The 22,520-nt window shown below is 46.6% G+C and overlaps 1 protein-coding gene across 4 annotated transcripts in view; it reads left to right on the forward strand.

Moving 5' to 3' along the window:
• The window catches only part of LOC130282101 (ADAMTS-like protein 2), a 119,724-nt gene that overhangs the window by 54,578 nt on the left and 42,626 nt on the right, over positions 1 to 22,520 (forward strand). For 2 of the 4 annotated variants that reach the window (XM_056529998.1, XM_056529999.1), the window contains exons 2-5: positions 15,163 to 15,282; positions 18,196 to 18,271; positions 20,065 to 20,167; positions 20,371 to 20,516. In XM_056529998.1, the coding sequence (XP_056385973.1) occupies positions 15,163 to 15,282; positions 18,196 to 18,271; positions 20,065 to 20,167; positions 20,371 to 20,516 (445 nt within the window). Of the gene's footprint in view, positions 1 to 15,157; positions 15,283 to 18,193; positions 18,272 to 20,064; positions 20,168 to 20,370; positions 20,517 to 22,520 lie in introns of those variants that run through there. The other 2 variants (XM_056529997.1, XM_056530000.1) reach the window with 2 other exon arrangements.

Here is a 22,520-nt window from a genome sequence, read left to right on the forward strand (position 1 = left end):
GGCTCTCTGTAAACAACTCAAGATTAAATTAAATTTTTCTTCTGCATATCATCCTCAATCCAATGGACAAGTAGAAAGAATTAACCAGGTCTTGGGTGATTATTTACGACATTTTGTTTCCTCCCGCCAGGATGACTGGGCAGATCTTCTACCTTGGGCTGAATTCTCGTATAATTTCAGAGTCTCTGAATCTTCCTCCAAATCCCCATTTTTCGTGGTGTACGGCCGTCACCCTCTTCCTCCCCTCCCTACCCCCTTGCCCTCTGGTCTGCCCGCTGTGGATGAAATTTCTCGTGATCTTTCCATCATATGGAGAGAGACCCAAAATTCTCTCTTACAGGCTTCTTCACGCATGAAGAAATTCGCGGATAAGAAAAGAAGAGCTCCTCCCATTTTTTCCCCTGGAGACAAGGTATGGCTCTCCGCTAAATATGTCCGCTTCCGTGTCCCTAGCTATAAGTTGGGACCACGCTATCTTGGTCCTTTCAAAATTTTGCGCCAGATTAATCCTGTCTCTTACAAACTTCTTCTTCCTCCTTCTCTTCGTATTCCTAATGCCTTTCACGTTTCTCTTCTTAAACCACTTATCATTAACCGTTTCTCTCCCAAATCTGTTCCTCCCACTCCTGTCTCCGGCTCCTCGGACATCTTCTCCGTCAAAGAGATTTTAGCATCAAAAAAGGTCAGAGGGAAAACCTTCTTTTTAGTGGATTGGGAGGGTTGTGGTCCAGAAGAGAGGTCCTGGGAACCTGAGGACAATATCCTGGACAAAAGTCTGGTCCTCAGGTTCTCAGGCTCCAAGAAGAGGGGGAGACCCAAGGGGGGGGGTACTGTTACGCCGAGCGCTCCGGGTCCCCGCTCCTCCCCGGAGCGCTCGCTACACTCTCCTCACTGCAGCGCTCCGGTCAGTTCCACTGACCCGGGGCGCTGCGATACCGCCTCCAGCCGGGATGCGATTCGCGATGCGGGTAGCGCCCGCTCGCGATGCGCACCCCGGCTCCCGTACCTGACTCGCTCTCCGTCAGTCCTGTCCCGGCGCGCGCGGCCCCGCTCCCTAGGGCGCGCGCGCGCCGGGTCTTTGCGATTTAAAGGGCCACTGCGCCGCTGATTGGCGCAGTGGTTCCAATTAGTGTTATCACCTGTGCACTTCCCTATATCACCTCACTTCCCCTTCACTCCCTCGCCGGATCTTGTTGCCATCGTGCCAGTGAAAGCGTTTCCTTGTGTGTTCCTAGCCTGTGTTCCAGACCTCCTGCCGTTGCCCCTGACTACGATCCTTGCTGCCTGCCCCGACCTTCTGCTACGTCCGACCTTGCTTCTGTCTACTCCCTTGTACCGCGCCTATCTTCAGCAGCCAGAGAGGTTGAGCCGTTGCTAGTGGATACGACCTGGTCACTACCACCGCAGCAAGACCATCCCGCTTTGCGGCGGGCTCTGGTGAAAACCAGTAGTGACTTAGAACCGATCCACTAGCACGGTCCACGCCAATCCCTCTCTGGCACAGAGGATCCACTACCTGCCAGCCGGCATCGTGACATCTATCTATCTATCTATCTCATATCTATCTATCTATCTATCTATCTCATATCTATCTATCTATCTATCTCATATCTATCTATCTCATATCTATCTATCTATCTCCTATCTATCTCATATCTATCTATCTATCTATCTATCTCATATCTATCTATCTCATATCTATCTATCTATCTATCTCATATCTATCTATCGCATATCTATCTATCTCATATCTATCTATCTCATATCTATCTCATATCTATCATTCTATCTATACTCCAAAGAAGTCGCAGCACACCCAGGTAGCATATAGTGCAAAATAAATTAGCTTTATTGTCCCATGTTATACGAAGTTTCGATGGTATCCCACCATCTTTATCAAGCATGCTTGATAAAGATGGTGGGATACCATCGAAACGTCGTATAACATGGGCCAATAAAGCTCACTTATTTTGCACTATATGCTACCTGGGTGTGCTGCGACTTCTTTGGAGTATATACCGATGGACACGGTCTGCGACTGGGACCATAGTCATCGCCTGCACCCCTATCTACTCCAGCTGCATTGTTGAGGTTGTGCTGCCTACTTTATGCTTGTGTATCATTCTATCTATCAATCAATCAATCTATCGCATATCTATCTCATATCTATCTATCTCATATCTATCTCATATCTATCTATCTATCTATCTCATATCTATCTATCTCGTATATATCTATCTATCTCATATCTATTTATCTCATATCTATCTATCTATCTATCTAATATCTATCATTCTATCTATCTCATATCTATCATTCTATCTATCTATCTAATATCTATCTCATATCTATCTATCTCATATCTATCTAGCTATCTATCTAGAGGATAAGTCAGCCAGCACTATTGATTCCAAACTATTATATGGCCCTGGCTTACAGGTGCAAGCTGCTGGGCTAAATTTACAGCAACAGAAGAATACAGTAGCACACTGCTAGCACAAAGATATATATAAAACATGAGTGTATAGATACAACATGAAAAGCTATACAGCTATGGTGTAATAAATGGAAATATAAAATTATGAAGTTATGAAATAGTGAGGTACTTAGCTTGCAATTTGGCGGCCAAATAGCTTGGACCATCCCACCGCGGTAAGGTGACCTCATTGGGACGGACCCTACACTATGAATCTGTATGATCAGTTCAGCAGGCATTGCAGGATCTGAAACATCCCAGACACCTTATATACACCTGATAGAGTTGCCAAATGAGGTCACCTCACCGTGGTGGGATGGTCCAAGCTATTTGGCCGCCAAATTGCAAGCTAAGTATCTCACTATTTCATTACTGCACCATAGCTGAATAGCTTTTCATGTTGTATCTATATACTCATGTTTTATCTATATCTTTGTGCTAGCAGTGTGCTGCTGTAGTCTTCTGTTGCTGTATATTTAGCCCAGCAGCCTGCTCCTGTAAGCCAGGTCCATATAATAGTTTGGAATCAATAGTGCTGGCCAACTTATTCTTTGTTTGTATTACACATACGGGGGAGTGGCTACCTCCATGTTGGTTCTTGCACCCCACCTCTATCAGGTGTATATAAGGTGTCTGGGATGTTTCAGATCCTGCAATGCCTGCTGAACTGATCACACAGAGGCATATTCATAGTGTAGGGTCCTTCCCAAATGAGGTCACCTTACCGCGGTGGGACGGTCCAAGCTATTTGCCCGCCAAATTGCAAGCTAAGTACCTCACTATTTCATAACTTCATAATTTTATATTTCCATTTATTACACCATAGCTGTATAGCTTTTCATGGTTTATCTATATACTCATGTTTTATCTATATCTTTGTGCTAGCAGTGTGCTGCTGTATTCTACTGTTGCTATCTATCTATCTATCGCATATCTATCTATCTACTGTATCTATCTATCTATCTCATATCTATTTATCTTTCTATCTGTCTATCTATCTATCTACAGTGGATACATGCCCTTTTAAAATGCCAGGTTCTATTCATGTTAAAGAATGAAACAAAAATAAATCCTGTCAGAACTTTTTTCACCAATAATGTGAACATTTCATGTTATGTAGGGCAGGGATATGTGCAGCTCTGAGCTCATCCATAGCCACTTTCTTGCCTACTTGAGTATCCGCCATGAGTGACAGATCCTTAACTTGACGGCGGCCCCTATACTCAGGGACATAGAAGTACACAACAATAAACAACACTGATACAAGTCAGGGAAGCAGGTCAAGACACAAAGGGTTAACAGGCAAGTACAGGGAACAAAACACAGGATACACAGGCCAACAGATACTGAGTGGTCTAACAAGCCAGGTTCAAACTGAGTTGGCAGCAAAGGTACCAAATCACTAAGGAGAGAATAAACGTGTAAGAATCAGGGCCATTACACTAAGAAGCCATGCACCATTTCCAAAATTTGGTTTCAGTTCCCTGAGCTGCAATTCAGCTGGTGCGGCCCTTTCTAATTTGGCATATAAGAGACCCACTGCAGAAAATAAAGAAACCACTGAGGATAATTCAGGGGTGCAGGGCAAAGGTAAAAAACAACTCAGTATTGGGACCCCCTTACAGGAGGGACATAATTATCCCAAACTTTGGGCCTCAGTATCCAAAGGGTAAGATCTTACTCCAAAATAAAGTCTGCAACTTTCCCAAAAGGTCCTAAAAGACTTCTAATCCCTGGAAAACGACCAGGAAGAATAACCCAATGTTCCAAGGGAACAGATAAAGGGGCAGATGAAATTTGGGCACGTAATGACTCTAGATCCTCAATTCTAACAAGCAAACTCTGAATAAGCAGCTCCTGGTTATGGAGCTTCTCAATCAAATCCTTGACCAACCTGGTCTGATTCTGGAATGACTTCTGTTGGGGTCCTGCTAAGACGGCCAGGACGGACCACCTAAGAAGTCCTTGCATCTGGTCTACTATGGCAGCCAAAAGTGCCATCAGTGCAAGTATATTGGGCTTGTGTTTTTGTAACGAAGGGCAGGGATATGTTCAGTCCTGAGTTCACCCACAGCCACTTATCAGCCTACTTGTGTATCCGCACTAACTGACAGATCCTCAACTGGATGGGGGTCCCTGTACTGAGTAAGTACAGGGGTGTAGAAGTACAAAACGCTAAGTGACAGTGTATACAAGTTAGAGAAGCAGATCAGAACACAAAGGGTTAACAGACAAGTACAGGGAACAAAACACAGGATAAGCAAACAGATAAAGAGAAGAGCCAGGTTCAAACTGAGACGGCAGCAAAGCTACCAAATCACTAAGGAGAGAATAAACGTGTAACAAGCCGAGGTCATAATACACAGAATAGTACAAGCTAGGAGCAGTATAAGAGTTAGTGCAGACAGATACAAACACAAGCAAGGAAAGACAGGCTGGCTGGGACTTTATATCCACCTGAGAAGGGCGTGGAGAGAGACCAGAGATGTGATTGGCCCGGGTGTCGTCACAGCAACACTTCATCCAAACACCAGAAAACCTAACCCTTCTGCCAGAACCAGGACGGGTCATGATAATTCAATTGCAAAACAAACTGAAATTCTGAGCAGGGAAAGAAAAAAACAAACAAACCCTAAGTCTACACACCCTCACACTAATACTTTGTTGAAGCTCCTTGTAACGTTATTCCAGCGATCAGTCTTTTTGGGAAGGAGTCTATTAGCGGGGCACATCTTGGTAATATTCGCCCACTCTTCCTAGCGAGGACATTTCCTGGGCACCGTCCTCTTCAGGTCACCCTACACATGGTCCATAGGACTAAGGTCTGGGCTCAGGCTGGGCCATTCCGGAACTTTAATCTTATTCTGATGAAGCTTTTGTGGATTTGTGAGCTTTGGGTTCTTTTTGTGCTGTGAGGGGATCATCAGATTAACAGACACCTAAAGGTTTTGGGCCAAAATGTCCTGGTATTTAGAACTGTTCATATTTCCTCCCTGACTAAATTTGGGTCCATCGGAAGAAAAACAACCCAAAAGCATGATGCTGCCCCCACCATGATCACTGTAGGGATGGTATTGGGCAGGTGATGGGCAGTGCCTGGTTTCCTCCAGACATGATGCTGCCCCCACCATGATCACTGTAGGGATGGTATTGGGCAGGTGATGGGCAGTGCCTGGTTTCCCCCAGACATGATGCTGCCCCCACTATGATCACTGTAGGGATGGTATTGGGCAGGTGATGGGCAGTGCCTGGTTTCCTCCAGACATGATGCTGCCCCCACCATAATCACTGTAGGGATGGTATTGGGCAGGCGATGGGCAGTGCCTGGTTTCCCCCAGACATGATTCTGCCCCCACCATGATCACTGTAGGGATGGTATTGTGCAGGTGATGGGCAGTGCCTGGTTTCCTCCAGACATGATGCTGCCCCCACCATAATCACTGTAGGGATGGTATTGGGCAGGTGATGGGCAGTGCCTGGTTTCCTCCAGACATGATGCTGCCCCCACCATAATCACTGTAGGGATGGTATTTGGCAGGCGATGGGCAGTGCCTGGTTTCCCCCAGACATGATTCTGCCCCCACCATGATCACTGTAGGGATGGTATTGGGCAGGTGATGGGCAGTGCCTGGTTTCCCCCAGACATGATGCTGCCCCCACCATGATCACTGTAGGGATGGTATTGGGCAGGTGATGGACAGTGCCTGGTTTCCTCCAGACATGATGCTGCCCCCACCATGATCACTGTAGGGATGGTATTGGGCAGGTGATGGGCAGTGCCTGGTTTCCTCCAGACATGATGCTGCCCCCACCATGATCACTGTAGGGATGGTATTGGGCAGGTGATGGGCAGTACCTGGTTTCCTCCAGACATGATGCTGCCCCCACCATGATCACTGTAGGGAGGGTATTGGGCAGGTGATGGACAGTGCCTGGTTTCCTCCAGACATGATGCTGCCCCCACCATGATCACTGTAGGGATGGTATTGGGCAGGTGATGGACAGTGCCTGGTTTCCTCCAGACATGATGCTGCCCCCACCATGATCACTGTAGGGATGGTATTGGGCAGGTGATGGGCAGTACCTGGTTTCCTCCAGACATGATGCTGCCCCCACCATGATCACTGTGGGGATGGTATTGGGCAGGTGATGGGCAGTGCCTGGTTTCCTCCAGACATGATGCTGCCCCCACCATGATCACTGTAGGGATGGTATTGGGCAGGTGATGGGCAGTGCCTGGTTTCCTCCAGACATGATGCTGCCCCCACCATGATCACTGTAGGGATGGTATTGGGCAGGTGATGGGCAGTGCCTGGTTTCCTCCAGACATGATGCTGCCCCCACCATGATCACTGTAGGGATGGTATTGGGCAGGTGATAGGCAGTGCCTGGTTTCCTGCATACATGATGCTGCCCCCACCATGATCACTGTAGGGATGGTATTGGGCAGGTGATGGGCAGTGCCTGGTTTCCTCCAGACATGATGCTGTCTCCACCATGATCACTGTAGGGATGGTATTGGGCAGGTGATGGGCAGTACCTGGTTTCCTCCAGACATGATGCTGCCCCCACCACGATCACTGTAGGGATGGTATTGGCCAGGTGATGGGCAGTGCCTGGTTTCCTCCAGACATGATGCTGCCCCCACCATGATTCACTGTAGGGATGGTATTGGACAGGTGATGGGCAGTGCCTGGTTTCCCCCAGACATGATGCTGCCCCCACCATGATCACTGTAGGGATGGTATTGGGCAGGTGATGGGCAGTACCTGGTTTCCTCCAGACATGATGCTGCCCCCACCATGATCACTGTAGGGATGGTATTGGGCAGGTGATGGGCAGTGCCTGGTTTCCCCCAGACATGATGCTGCCCCCACCATGATCACTGTAGGGATGGTATTGGGCAGGTGATGGGCAGTGCCTGGTTTCCCCCAGACATGATGCTGCCCCCACCATGATCACTGTAGGGATGGTATTGGGCAGGTGATGGGCAGTGCCTGGTTTCCTCCAGACATGATGCTGCCCCCACCATGATCACTGTAGGGATGGTATTGGGCAGGTGATGGGCAGTGCCTGGTTTCCTCCAGACATGATGCTGCTCTCACCATGATCACTGTAGGGATGGTATTGGGCAGGTGATGGGCAGTGCCTGGTTTCCTCCAGACATGATGCTGCCCCCACCATGATCACTGTAGGGAGGGTATTGGGCAGGTGATGGGCAGTATCTGGTTTCCCCCAGACATGATGCTGCCCCCACCATGATCACTGTAGGGATGGTATTGGGCAGGTGATGGGCAGTGCCTGGTTTCCTCCAGACATGATGCTGCCCCCACCATGATCACTGTAGGGATGGTATTGGGCAGGTGATGGGCAGTGCCTGGTTTCCTCCAGACATGATGCTGCCCCCACCATGATCACTGTAGGGATGGTATTGGGCAGGTGATGGGCAGTGCCTGGTTTCCTCCAGACATGATGCTGCCCCCACCATGATCACTGTAGGGATGGTATTGGGCAGGTGATGGGCAGTGCCTGGTTTCCTCCAGACATGATGCTGCCCCCACCATGATCACTGTAGGGAGGGTATTGGGCAGGTGATGGGCAGTACCTGGTTTCCCCCAGACATGATGCTGCCCCCACCATGATCACTGTAGGGAGGGTATTGGGCAGGTGATGGGCAGTACCTGGTTTCCCCCAGACATGATGCTGCCCCCACCATGATCACTGTAGGGATGGTATTGGGCAGGTGATGGGCAGTGCCTGGTTTCCCCCAGACATGATGATGACCCCACCATGATCACTGTAGGGATGGTATTGGGCAGGTGATGGGCAGTGCCTGGTTTCCTCCAGACATGATGATGACGTCCTCACTGTGGTCCATGGTAGATCTGATGCTTTGGAATTTCTTCGGTTCCTTCTTTTGACTGATATTTTTGCTATCCCTCTGATGGTTGGGACCTCTCCGAGGACCATGGAAGCTATTTGCGGACCATGGCAAATGAAAATTTCAGAATAATCCTACTAGAACAGCTGAAGTGTATTTGTCATTTGTCACTATAAATGATGGCCGGTGTATACTGAATCCATATAACAGGAGTCTGAATGTGATTGGTTCATCCTGAACACAGACACATCCCCAGGTATAGGAGGGTGTGAAGACTTATGTAGCCAGACTATGGGGGGGGGGGGGGGGGGGGTATTTTCTTTCTCCTGAAAGATTTCAGTTTGTTGTTCAGTTTATAAATCACATTGAGTCATTTTACTATAATATCACAAAAACTTTCACAAGAACCTAGACTTTTTAAAAGGGTGTGTAGACTTTTTATCTTCTATCTATCTATCTATCTATTCATCTATCTCATATCTATCTCTCTATCTCATATCTATCTATCTATCTATCTATCTCATATCTATCTATCTCCTATCTATCTATCTATCTATCTATCTATCTATCTCCTATCTATCTATCTATCTATCTATCTCATATCTATCTATTTCATATCTATCTATCTCATATCTATCTATCTCATATCTATCTATCTACCTATCTCATATCTATCTATCTATCTATCTATCTATCTCCTATCTATCTATCTATCTATCTATCTCATATCTATCTATTTCATATCTATCTATCTCATATCTATCTATCTCATATCTATCTATCTACCTATCTCATATCTATCTATCTCATATATATCTCTCTCATATCTATCTATCTCATATCTATCTCTCTCATATCTATCTATCTCATATCTATCTCTCTCATATCTATCTATCTATCTCATATCTATCTATCTCATATCTATCTATCTCATATCCATCTATCTCATATCTATCTATCTCATATCTATCTATCTACCTATCTCATATCTATCTATCTCATATCTATCTATCTCATATCTATCTATCTATCTATCTATCTCATATCTATCTATCTATCTATCTATCTCATATCTATCTATCTCATATCTATCTATCTCATATCCATCTATCTCATATCTATCTATCTCATATCTATCTATCTATCTATCTCATATCTATCTATCTCATATCTATCTATCTCATATCTATCTATCTATCTATCTCATATCTATCTATCTATCTATCTCATATTTATCTATCTATCTCATATCTATCTATCTATCTATCTATCTATCTATCTATCTATCTATCTAGCAACAGAAGAATGCAGCAGCACACTGCCAGCACAAGGATATAGGTGAAACATGAACATGCAGATAAAACATGGAGACTATACAGCTATGGTGTAATAGATGCAAATGTGAAACTATGAGATAGTGAGGCACTTAGCTCGTAAATTTGTCTCTCTTATCTATCTATCCATCTATCTATCTCATATCTATCTATCTATCTCATATCTATCTATCTATCCATCTATCTATCTCATATCTATCTATCTCATATCTATCTATCTATCTATCTCATATCTATCTATCTATCTCATATCTATCTATCTATCCATCTATCTATCTCATATCTATCTATCTCATATCTATCTATCTATCCATATATTTATATCTATCTATCTATCTATCTATCCATCTATTTATATCTATCTATTCATATCTATCTCTGACGGAACCGTCAAAATTTAGGGTTACAGTATGGTGAGACCTCAGGTTACCCCAGGAGTCACATGACTTGTTTCGGAGCCCCCCTATATCCAGGTCCTCCGCACCAGAGATGTATACTTTAACCGTCTCCCCTTATACGTGCCGTTCCCCGGTCCCTATGGTGTCTGGCAGCAGCCGTCCTCCAGCTGTGGCCCCTGAGATCCATCTGTCAGCGCTTAATCTTTTCGGGTCCCTCTCATCCCCCATCTATCACCTCACACCATCTTCCTAATCCTTTCCTTCTGCTGGTGCCCCTCCAGCACTGAAGGGGTGGACCCTCCGCCTCGGCTGGCGTCCCTTTTAAGTAGGAGATCAAAGTGTGGAGTAAGGTTTACGGCGTCTCACCCCAGAGCCCCCGGGGGCAGAGGAGAAGACAGATGACCTGCACTTAGGGGCTTCTCCCACAATCAATCCTAATGTTATGGGGGGTTATTCTTCTCTCAGACCCTCTAATTGTTTCCTAAATTCCTGGCGTGTCTCATGGACGCCTCAGCTCCCTATTTACCACCATGAAAGCAGCAGAAGAAAAGAGGGATAGACAGGGCGGGCACTTACTATGGGGGTCTCCGGGGACCATAGGGCCTTACGGTCCCTGCTTGGTTGATGGAAACTTTATGGGGAAAAATATATTATGAAGCCTTTTAGATTTACAAAATATTGCGGTGAATTTGAAGAGCGACTCTGACTACAGGCATTACCCGAGTGTGGGCCGTCCATCTAGGGTGCCTCCAGCTGTTGCAAAACTACAACTCCTGACTTTTCCCCAACGGGCAGTGTATTGAGGCCTCCAGACTCTTCTTCTACAATAGTCAGTGTAATAGAACCTCCGGACTCTTCCCCAACAGTCATTGTATTAAAGCCTTAAGACTCTTCCCCAATAGTCCGTGTATCGGGGGCTCAACAGTCACTGTATTGGGGTCTCCTGACTCTTCCCCAACAGTCAGTGTATTAGGGCCTCCTGACTCTTCCCCAACAGTCAGTTTATTGGGGCCTTCTGACTCTTCCCCAGCAATCAGTGTATTGGGGCCTCCTGACTCTTCCCCAACAGTCACTGTATTGGGGCCTCCTGTCTCTCCCCCAACAATCAGTGTATTGGAGCCTCCTGACTCTTCCCCCAACAATCAGTGTATTGGGGCCTCCTGACTCTTTCCCAACAGTCACTGTATTGGGGCCTCCTGACTCTTTCCCAACAGTTACTGTATTCGGGCCTCCTGTGTCTTCCCCAACAATCAGTGTATTGGGGCCTCCTGACTCTTTCCCAACAGTCACTGTATTGGGGCCTCCTGTGTCTTCCCCAACAATCAGTGTATCGGGGCCTTCTGACTCTTCCCCAGCAATCAGTGTATTGGAGCCTCCTGACTCATCCCCAACAATCAGTGTATTGGGGCCTCCTGACTCTTCCCCAGCAATCAGTGTATTGGAGCCTCCTGACTCTTTCCCAACAGTCAGTGTATCGGGGTTTCCTGTCTCTTCCCCAACAATCAGTGTATTGGGGCCTCCTGACTCTTCCCCAACAGTCAGTGTATTGGGGCCTCCTGTCTCTTCCCCAACAACCAGTGTATCGGGGCCTCCTCTCTCTTCCCCAACAACCAGTGTATCGGGGCCTCCTGACTCTTCCCCAACAAACAGTGTATTGGGGCCTCCTGTCTCTTCCCCAACAATCAGTGTATCGGGGCCTCCTGACTCTTCTGCAACAATCAGTGTATTGGGGACTCCTGACTCATCCCCAACAGTGAGTGTAATGGGGCCTCCTGAATATTCCCAACAGTTAGTGTAATGGGGCCTTTGGACTCTTCCCCAACAGTCAGTGTATCGGGGCCTCCTGACTCTTCCCAACAGTCAGTTTATTGGGGCCTCTGGACTCATCCCCAACAATCAGTGTATTGGGGCCTCCTGACTCCCAACAGTCAGTGTATTGGGGCCTCCTGACTCTTCCCCAACAATGAGTGTATTGGGGCCTTTGGACTCTTCCAAACAGTCAGTGTATTGGGGCCTCCTGACTCATCCCCAACAGTCACTGTATTGGGGCCTCCTGTCTCTTCCCCAACAATCAGTGTATCGGGCCTCCTGACTCCAGTCAGTGTATTGGGGCCTCCAGACTCTTCCCTAACAGTCAGTGTATTGGGGCCTCCTGACTCTTCCCCAACAATGAGTGTATTGGGGCCTTTGGACTCTTCCAAACAGTCAGTGTATTGGGGCCTCCTGTCTCTTCCCCAACAACCAGTGTATCGGGGCCTCCTCTCTCTTCCCCAACAACCAGTGTATCGGGGCCTCCTGACTCTTCCCCAACAAACAGTGTATTGGGGCCTCCTGTCTCTTCCCCAACAATCAGTGTATCGGGGCCTCCTGACTCTTCTGCAACAATCAGTGTATTGGGGACTCCTGACTCATCCCCAACAGTGAGTGTAATGGGGCCTCCTGAATATTCCCAACAGTTAGTGTAATGGGGCCTTTGGACTCTTCCCCAACAGTCAGTGTATCGGGGCCTCCTGACTCTTCCCAACAGTCAGTTTATTGGGGCCTCTGGACTCATCCCCAACAATCAGTGTATTGGGGCCTCCTGACTCCCAACAGTCAGTGTATTGGGGCCTCCTGACTCTTCCCCAACAATGAGTGTATTGGGGCCTTTGGACTCTTCCAAACAGTCAGTGTATTGGGGCCTCCTGACTCATCCCCAACAGTCACTGTATTGGGGCCTCCTGTCTCTTCCCCAACAATCAGTGTATCGGGCCTCCTGACTCCAGTCAGTGTATTGGGGCCTCCAGACTCTTCCCTAACAGTCAGTGTATTGGGGCCTCCTGACTCTTCCCCAACAATGAGTGTATTGGGGCCTTTGGACTCTTCCAAACAGTCAGTGTATTGGGGCCTCCTGACTCATCCCCAACAGTCACTGTATTGGGGCCTCCTGTCTCTTCCCCAACAATCAGTGTATCGGGCCTCCTGACTCCAGTCAGTGTATTGGGGCCTCCAGACTCTTCCCTAACAGTCAGTGTATTGGAGCCTCCAGACTCTTCCCTAACAGTCAGTGTATTGGGGCCTCTGGACTCATCCCCAACAATAAGTGTATTGGGGCCTCCTGATTCTTCCCCAACAGTCAGTGTATTGGGGCCTTTAGACTCTTCCCCAGCAGTCAGTGTATCGGGGCCTCCTGAATCTTCCCCAACAGTCAGTGTATTGGGGCCTCCTGACTCTTCCCCAACAGTCAGTGTATTGGGGCCTCCTGACTCTTCCCCAGCAGTCAGTGTATCGGGCCTCCTGACTCTTCCCCAGCAGTCAGTGTATTGGGGCCTCCTGACTCTTCCCCAGCAATCAGTGTATTGGGGCCTCCTGACTCTTCCCCAGCAATCAGTGTATTGGGGCCTCCTGACTCTTCCCCAGCAGTCAGTGTATTGGGGCCTCCTGACTCTTCTCCAGCAATCAGTGTATTGGGGCCTCCTGACTCTTCCCCAGTAGTCAGTGTATCAGGGCCTCCTGACTCTTCCCCAGCAATTAGTGTATTGGGGCCTCCTGACTCTTCCCCAGCAATCAGTGTATTGGGGCCTCCTGACTCTTCCCCAGCAGTCAGTGTATTGGGGCCTCCTGACTCTTCCCCAGCAATCATTGTATTGGGGCCTCCTGACTCTTCCCCAACAGTCACTGTATTGGGGGCTCCTGTCTCTCCCCCAACAATCAGTGTATTGGAGCCTCCTGACTCTTCCCCAACAATCAGTGTATTGGGGCCTCCTGACTCTTTCCCAACAGTCACTGTATTGGGGCCTCCTGACTCTTTCCCAACAGTCACTGTATTGGGGCCTCCTGTGTCTTCCCCAACAATCAGTGTATTGGGGCCTCCTGACTCTTTCCCAACAGTCACTGTATTGGGGCCTCCTGTGTCTTCCCCAACAATCAGTGTATCGGGGCCTCCTGACTCTTCCCCAGCAATCAGTGTATTGGAGCCTCCTGACTCATCCCCAACAATCAGTGTATTGGGGCCTCCTGACTCTTCCCCAGCAATCAGTGTATTGGAGCCTCCTGACTCTTCCCCAACAGTCAGTGTATCAGGGTTTCCTGTCTCTTCCCCAACAATCAGTGTATTGGGGCCTCCTGACTCTTCCCCAACAGTCAGTGTATTGGGGCCTCCTTTCTCTTCCCCAACAACCAGTGTATCGGGGGCCTCCTCTCTCTTCCCCAACAACCAGTGTATCGGGGCCTCCTGACTCTTCCCCAACAAACAGTGTATCGGGGCCTCCTGACTCTTCTGCAACAATCAGTGTATTGGGGCCTCCTGACTCATCCCCAACAGTGAGTGTAATGGGGCCTCCTGAATATTCCCAACAGTTAGTGTAATGGGGCCTTTGGACTCTTCCCCAACAGTCAGTGTATCGGGGCCTCCTGACTCTTCCCAACAGTCAGTTTATTGGGGCCACTGGACTCATCCCCAACAATCAGTGTATTGGGGCCTCCTGACTCCCAACAGTCAGTGTATTGGGGCCTCCTGACTCTTCCCCAACAATGAGTGTATTGGGGCCTTTGGACTCTTCCAAACAGTCAGTGTATTGGGGCCTCCTGACTCATCCCCAACAGTCACTGTATTGGGGCCTCCTGTCTCTTCCCCAACAATCAGTGTATCGGGCCTCCTGACTCCAGTCAGTGTATTGGGGCCTCCTGAATCTTCCCCAACAGTCAGTGTATTGGGGCCTCCTGTCTCTTCCCTAACAGTCAGTGTATCGGGGCCTCCTGACTCTTCCCCAGCAATCAGTGTATTGGGGCCTCCTGACTCTTCCCCAGCAATCAGTGTATGGTGTGATGGTGCTGTGGAGGGGAGGGTTTGGGGGCAGGGCGGGGATGATTTGACTTTTTAACAGAAAATCTGGAACTGGATTATGGAGACTGAACATTGTAGTTCTACCAGCCATGAGTAAAACCTTTCCAGCCCCCTGTGACTATGTAGATGATGATTTTTGTGTTTTTTGAGGTTTCGCTCTTCCTTTTCCCCTTATGTTGTCCTTCGTATTTGATGGATTTGTCATTTGGTGTTTTCTTTGCTGACGCTCTCTGGTCTTGTCAGGACAGCAGTGAGGTGTGGGATGAAGATGTGACTGAATGGTGGGGAGAATGGAGCTCGTGGTCCACCTGCTCCCGAACCTGCGGAGGGGGAGTGATGACTCGAGAGAGGCACTGCCTGCGTCAGAGGTAGGTGACCATTAGGACCATGGTTGTGACTACATATAGGGGATTGGGGTGTAAAACTTTACAGTATTTGCAATGTAGTTTTTTAGTTTTATTAAATGGAGGATGGTTTGGTTGGACTACGCCATTGGTGATGTGCGCAGCCGAACGCCATTGTTCACCAGTCGTTATGGTGGTCAGGCCATCTGGGCCGGACTTGGGTCATTTCGGTAAAGCACGGTACAGATGGGGCAGATAATCCAACACTGAATCCTGTAAGATCCCAGAACCACACATCTTGCGTTAGGCCTCGTTCACACCTATTCAGAGCTGGTGGATCCCACAGCTGGACCCAGGCCGACCCAGTCAATTGAATGTGCCAAATGTGGTCCAAAAGGGACTGTGTCCGGAACATTTTTGAGTGTTTACTGTTTTCCAGTGAGGCTCAAAAGTGTTGTCGCCCATTCTCCGCTCTTCTGACTAATATAACCCTTAGATTGGTGCTGGATAGGTGTGAACAAGGGCTTAGGATGAATGTTTATGTATACGCAGCATTAAGCAGAGAGCAATAAGGCTTCTAGAGGGAGGTATATAACTACTATACATCCTGATCCCATAGAGATAGAAGAAGTATACAGATAGAGCTGGAGGGGAGGTATATAACTACTATATATCCTGATCCCATAGAGATAGAAGAAGTATACAGATAGTGTTGGAGGGGAGGTGTATAACTACTATATATATCCTGATCCCATAGAGATAGCAGCAGCATACAGATAGAGCTGGAGGAGGGGTATATAACTACTATATATCCTGATCCCATAGAGATATCAGCAGTATACAGATAGAGCTGGAGGGGAGGTGTATAACTACTATATATCCTGATCTCATAGAGATAGCAGCAGTATACAGATAGAGCTGGAGGGGAGGGGTATAACTACTTTATATCCTTATCACATAAAGATAGCAGCAGTATACAGATAGAGCTAGAGGGGAGGTATATAACTACTATATATCCTGATCTCATAGAGATAGCAGAAGTATACAGATAGTGTTGGAGAGGAGGTGTATAACTACTATATATATCCTGATCCCATAGAGATAGCAGCAGTATACAGATAGAGCTGGAGGGGAGGTGTATAACTACTATATATCCTGATCCCATAGAGATAGCAGCAGTATACAGATAGTGCTGGAGGGGAGGTATATATCTACTATATATCCTGATCCCATAGAGATATCAGCAGTATACAGATAGAGCTGGAGGGGAGGTATATAACTACTATATATCCTGATCTCATAGAGATAGTAGTAGTATACAGATAGTGTTGGAGAGGAGGTGTATAACTACTATATATATCCTGATCCCATAGAGATAGCAGCAGTATACAGATAGAGCTGGAGGGGAGGTGTATAACTACTATATATCCTGATCTCATAGAGATAGCAGCAGCAGTATACAGATAGTGTTCGAGGGAAGGTGTATAACTACTATATATCCTGATCACATAGAGATAGCAGCAGTATACAGATAGAGCTGGAAGGGAGGTGTATAACTACTATATATCCTGATCCCATATAGATAGCAGCAGTATACAGATAGAGCTGGAGGGGAGGTGTATAACTACTATATATATCCTGATCCCATAGAGATAGCAGCAGTATACAGATAGAGCTGGAAGGGAAGTGTATAACTACTTTATATCTTGATCCCATAGAGATAGCAGCAGTATACAGATAGAGCTGGAAGGGAGGTGTATAACTATTATATATCCTGATCCCATAGAGATTGCAGCAGTATACGGATAGAGCTGGAGGGGAGGTGTATAACTATTATATATCCTGATCCCATAGAGATTGCAGCAGTATACAGATAGAGCTGGAGGGGAGGTGTATAACTATTATATATCCTGATCCCATAGAGATAGCAACAGTATACAGATAGAGCTGGAGGGGAGGTGTATAACTATTATATATCCTGATCCCATAGAGATAGCAGTAGCATTATACAGATAGAGCTGGAGGGGAGTAGTATATCTACTATATATCCTGATCCCATAGAGATAGCAGCAGTATACAGATAGGGCTGGAGGGTAGGTGTATAACTACTTTATATCTTGATCCCATAGAGATAGTAGCTGTATAAAGATAGAGCTGGAGGGGAGGTATATAAGTTCTTTATATCTTGATCCCATAGAGATAGCAGCAGTATACAGATAGAGCTGGAGGGGAGGTGTATAACTATTTTATATCTTGATCCCATAGAGATAGTGGCAGTATACAGATAGAGCTGGAGGGGAGGTGTATAACTACTTTATATCTTGATCCCATAGAGATAGTGGCAGTACACAGGTAGAGCAGGAGTGGAGGTGTATAACTACTATATATATCCTGATCTCATAGAGATAGCAGTAGCAGTATACAGATAGGGCTAGAGGGGAGATGTATAACTACTATATATTCTGATTTCATAGAGGTAGCAGCAGTATACAGATAGAGCGGGAGGGGAGGGGTCTGGGAATTAGCAAGAGCGATTTAATGGGGATGATGTCATTCTGTAGATTACAGGAAGTCAGCTGACTCAGGACAGACACATTAAACATTGTGATTTTCTGTGGGTCAGGCTGGGGATCACATGACCCAAATACAGTAATTAAACCCATGGATGCAGCTGTGCTGGAATAAAACAGATTACGCTGTAGGACAAGTGATGATGAGTGTGCAGGATATGTGCAAAATGATACCAAACTCTAGTGTGTTACTTTAACCTCATGCAGCGTCTTTATACTGGGCTGCGGTGCAGAAAGTGAGTTTAAGAACTGGATGAAGGTGTGTCCCCCCCCCCCCCAAGACTGTGTTTGGTACAGCCCGGATATGATTATCTATATGGACTCTATGGATGGAATCTGTCTGAATTGTCGTGATTTATCTCTGCAGACTCCAGACTATAGCCGGACTGGATAACACAGTGTGCGGCGGACAGGCCCGGCAGTATCAGCTCTGTCAGGAACAGGTAGGTGACAGCAACAGACACCCATGGATTGACTGCTGAGACAACATATCTGTGCGCCCCCTGCTGGCTCAGTTACTGTCCCGACACCGTACAATAAATGTTCATAGGAAATCTATAAGAGTCTGCTAACTGGCAAAATTGTGAATGCAGCTCTGAATGTGCAGAGAGATTTGTGGGCATGCTCTGTGACCTGTGCAGAGGAGAGCTGTGATCATCACCTACTGTGAAAGGTCTGATCATATCTTATCTATACACTGGCGTCACCTTTTAAAGGGGTAGACAAAAAGGATGTCCAGCACAAAATGTACAGTAAAAACTTGGAGATCTTTTTTTAAAAAACTTCATGTGGAACAAGTAACGCCGACGCTTTCCGGACCCGAAACGCGTCGGCGTTACTTGTTCCACATTACGTTTTTCCAATAAAGATCTCCAAGTTTTTACTGTACATCTTGTGCCGGACCTCCTTTTTGTCTTGGACTTGTGGAGATTGGAAACGCTGCTGATCACGTCCCGGCACAGGTGGAGGTCGGAGCGGTGAACTTTTGCTCCTTTTAAAGTGGTACTCCAGTGGAAAACAAATGTTTTCAAATCAACCGATCTGTAAATTACGTCTACACAACTTCATGTGGAGCATAAGGCAGCTGACAAGTACTGGAAGGATTAAGATTTTTCTTTAGAAGTAATTCACAAATCTGTAGAACCTTCTGGCACCAGGTGATTTGAAAACATTTTCCACCGGAGTACCCCTTTAGGGTACGTTCACACGGGCGGATTTTTTTTGCGGGTTTCCAGCTGCGTATTTGAAAGTGGGCGGGCTCTTCTCTCTCGGATGTCCGCAGCAGATTTTTCACGGCGGAATCTACGCTGTGGAAAATCCGCTGCAAGCTCCATTGAAGTCAGTAGGGACTGTGGCGGAAAATCTGCTGCGGGCAGCCGAGTAGAGCCCGCCCACTTTCAAATACGCAGCGGGAAACCCGCAAAAAAATCCGCCCGTGTGAAAGTAGCCTTAATGTAGTCACGTAAGATAAGGAGGAGACTGCTGGGGATAAGGGATCTGTACAGAACAGGAGGCCTTAGTGGTCTGAATGAAAAGTACAAGATTTTTTGAATTATTTAAAGGGGTACTCCGCTGCTCAGCATTTGGATCAAAATGTTCCGAATGCTTAGAGCCGGCGTCGGGAGCTCGTGACGTCATAGCCCCGCCCTGTGGTGTTCCTGTTGCACCCGGCATTAGTTTAGAGCCTCGGGTGCAGCGCCGGAGGCTCGTGATGTCACAGCCACCTCAATGCAAGTCTATGGGAAGGGGTGCAACTTCACGACCCCTCCCATAGACATGCATTGAGGGGGCGTAGCCGTGACATCACGAACCCCCGGTGCCAGCTCTAAGCATTTGGAACATTTTGGTCCAAACGCTGAGCAGCGGAGTACCCCTTTAATACCACAGAGCAGTGTTTCCCAACCAGGGTGCCTCCAGCTGTTACAAAACTACAACTCCCAGCATGCCCATAGATTTCCCATGACTCTTCCTGGGATGTAGCAGCCTGTAATCCTCCACACCTCGCCCTGTCATTACTCCTTATACAGCGTGTCATTACCCCGTACAGCGCCATCCGTCCTGCGTACAGCGCCACCTCGTCCTCTGCCAGGGCTTTGAAGTGGACGGAGATTCTTCTACATTTCCCCCTTATACATAGTATGCTATATCTGCTGCTGTTACGTATGTCGGAGTAGTTATTTAACCCTTCGCACCACAGTGATTTTTGTTGCCGATTTTTTTTGTTCCTTCTCTCCAGTTTTGCCCTGCAGTATCTGCGAGCTTCAAGCAGTATCAGTGCTCTGCATTTAATGCCAAGGCTTTCGGGAAACTGTATCACCGCTGGATACCGCTATATCCAGGTAAAAGATTCGCTAGACAGCCGTCACGCCCCCTCCCATAGACTTGCATTGAGCGGGCGGGGCATGACGTCATGACGGGGCTATGACGCCACGAGCTTCCGGCGCCGGCTTCAGCGTTTCGGAACAGTTCGTTCCAAAGGCTGAGCGGCGGAGTACCCCTTTAAAGTTGTCAATTCCGAAAAGTGTCCATTTCTTTCCATTAGACGACTACACCAGCATATCCAGCAAGCCTTGTGATCTTCAGTGCACCAGCACCACCAGGGAGCGCCAACTACTGGTACCGGCCCACGACGGCACAAGCTGTAGAGACAGGACCTATCAGGGAGTTTGTATCAGCGGCAAATGTGAGGTACCTCCGGGGCGGTATATGTCACCAGCATGTCTTATGAATGATGTTTTTTTTATGCATCCATACAGATATCTAAGTTGCTATTATAAAAATCACTACAATGGAACTATTCAGTAAACATCCACAGTGCAGGGAAAACGTAAGGGAACCCTTATGACATGACCTAGATTTCTGCATCGATTACCGAGTCTATAATTCAGAATTATAGACAAACACAATGTAACTAAACTAAAAACACACCAAAAGTTGTGCTGCCACAGTTCTTTATTGAACACATTGAGCAAATGTCCACAGTGCAGGGAGAAAAAGTAAGTGAACCTCTCTGTTAGTAACTTCTCCGAGATAATTGGTTCAAGCTGTTTCAGTGCAGAAATTTAGGTAATTCTAAAGGGTTGTCTTAATTTTTATTGCAACTGTACATGCTACCTTCAAAGATATGGTACCAGAACCAAGCCTAGAATATAGGAGTGATAACAGAACCAAGCCTAGAAAATAGATGGACTGAGATCGGGTGCAATCTAATTTTTTAACATGTCTGTATGACATGTTGTAAGATTATATAAATGACACTAAAGCTTTAAATAAAAATACCATATTTTAATTAAAAACTGGACATTGGGATTTTTTGGTCTTTTAATGAGAATAGATGTGTTAACAGGATAAAACCTAAAAAAATGTAAGCAGTAATAGTATGAAGCCTAGAGCATAGATATTGTAACAGGATCAAGCCTAGAGAATAGATGTTGTAACAGGATCAAGCCTAGAGAATAGATGTTGTAACAGGATCAAGCCTAGAGAATAGATGTTGTAACAGGATGAAGCCTATAGTATAGATGTTGTAACAGGATCAAGCCTATAGTATAGATGTGGTAACAGGATGAAGCCTAGAGAATAGATGTGGTAACAGGATCAAGCATAGAGTATAGATGTGGTAACAGGATCAAGCCTAGAGTATAGATGTGGTAACAGGATCAAGCCTAGAGTATAGATGTGGTAACAGGATCAAGCCTAGAGTATAGATGTGGTAACAGGATCAAGCATAGAGTATAGATGTGGTAACAGGATCAAGCCTAGAGTATAGATGTGGTAACAGGATCAAGCCTAGAGTATAGATGTGGTAACAGGATCAAGCCTAGAGTATAGATGTGGTAACAGTATAGATGTGGTAACAGGATCAAGCCTAGAGTATAGATGTGGTAACAGGATCAAGCCTATAGTTTAGATGTGGTAACAGGATCAAGCCTAGAGTATAGATGTGGTAACAGGATCAATCCTAGAGTATAGATATGGTAACAGGATCAAGCCTAGAGAAAAGATGTGGGAACAGGATCAAGCTTAGAGTATAGATGTGGTAACAGGATCAAGCCTAGAGTATAGATGTGGTAACAGGATCAAGCCTAGAGAAAAGATGTGGTGACAGGATCAAGCCTAGAGTATAGATGTGGTTACAGGATCAATCTTAGAGTATAGATGTGGTAACAGGATCAAGCCTAGAGTATAGATGTGGTTACAGGATCAAGCTTAGAGTATAGATGTGGTAACAGGATCAAGCCTAGAGTGTAGATGTGGTAACAGGATCAAGCCTAGAGTATAGATGTGGTAACAGGATCAAGCTTAGAGTATAGATGTGGTAACATGATCAAGCTTAGAGTATAGATGTGGTAACAGGATCAAGCCTAGAGTATAGATGTGGTAACAGGATCAAGCTTAGAGTATAGATGTGGTAACAGGATCAAGCCTAGAGTATAGATGTGGTAACAGGATCAAGCTTAGAGTATAGATGTGGTAACAGGATCAAGCCTAGAGTATAGATGTGGTAACAGGATCAAGCCTAGAGTATAGATGTGGTAACAGGATCAAGCTTAGAGTATAGATGTGGTAACAGGATCAAGCCTAGAGTATAGATGTGGTAACAGGATCAAGCTTAGAGTATAGATGTGGTAACATGATCAAGCCTGAATAGTAAATGTGGAAACAGGATCAATCCTAGAAAATAGATATAGT

Source organism: Hyla sarda, chromosome 7 (assembly GCF_029499605.1).
Source record: "Hyla sarda isolate aHylSar1 chromosome 7, aHylSar1.hap1, whole genome shotgun sequence".
NCBI classification, from domain to species: Eukaryota; Metazoa; Chordata; class Amphibia; order Anura; family Hylidae; genus Hyla; species Hyla sarda.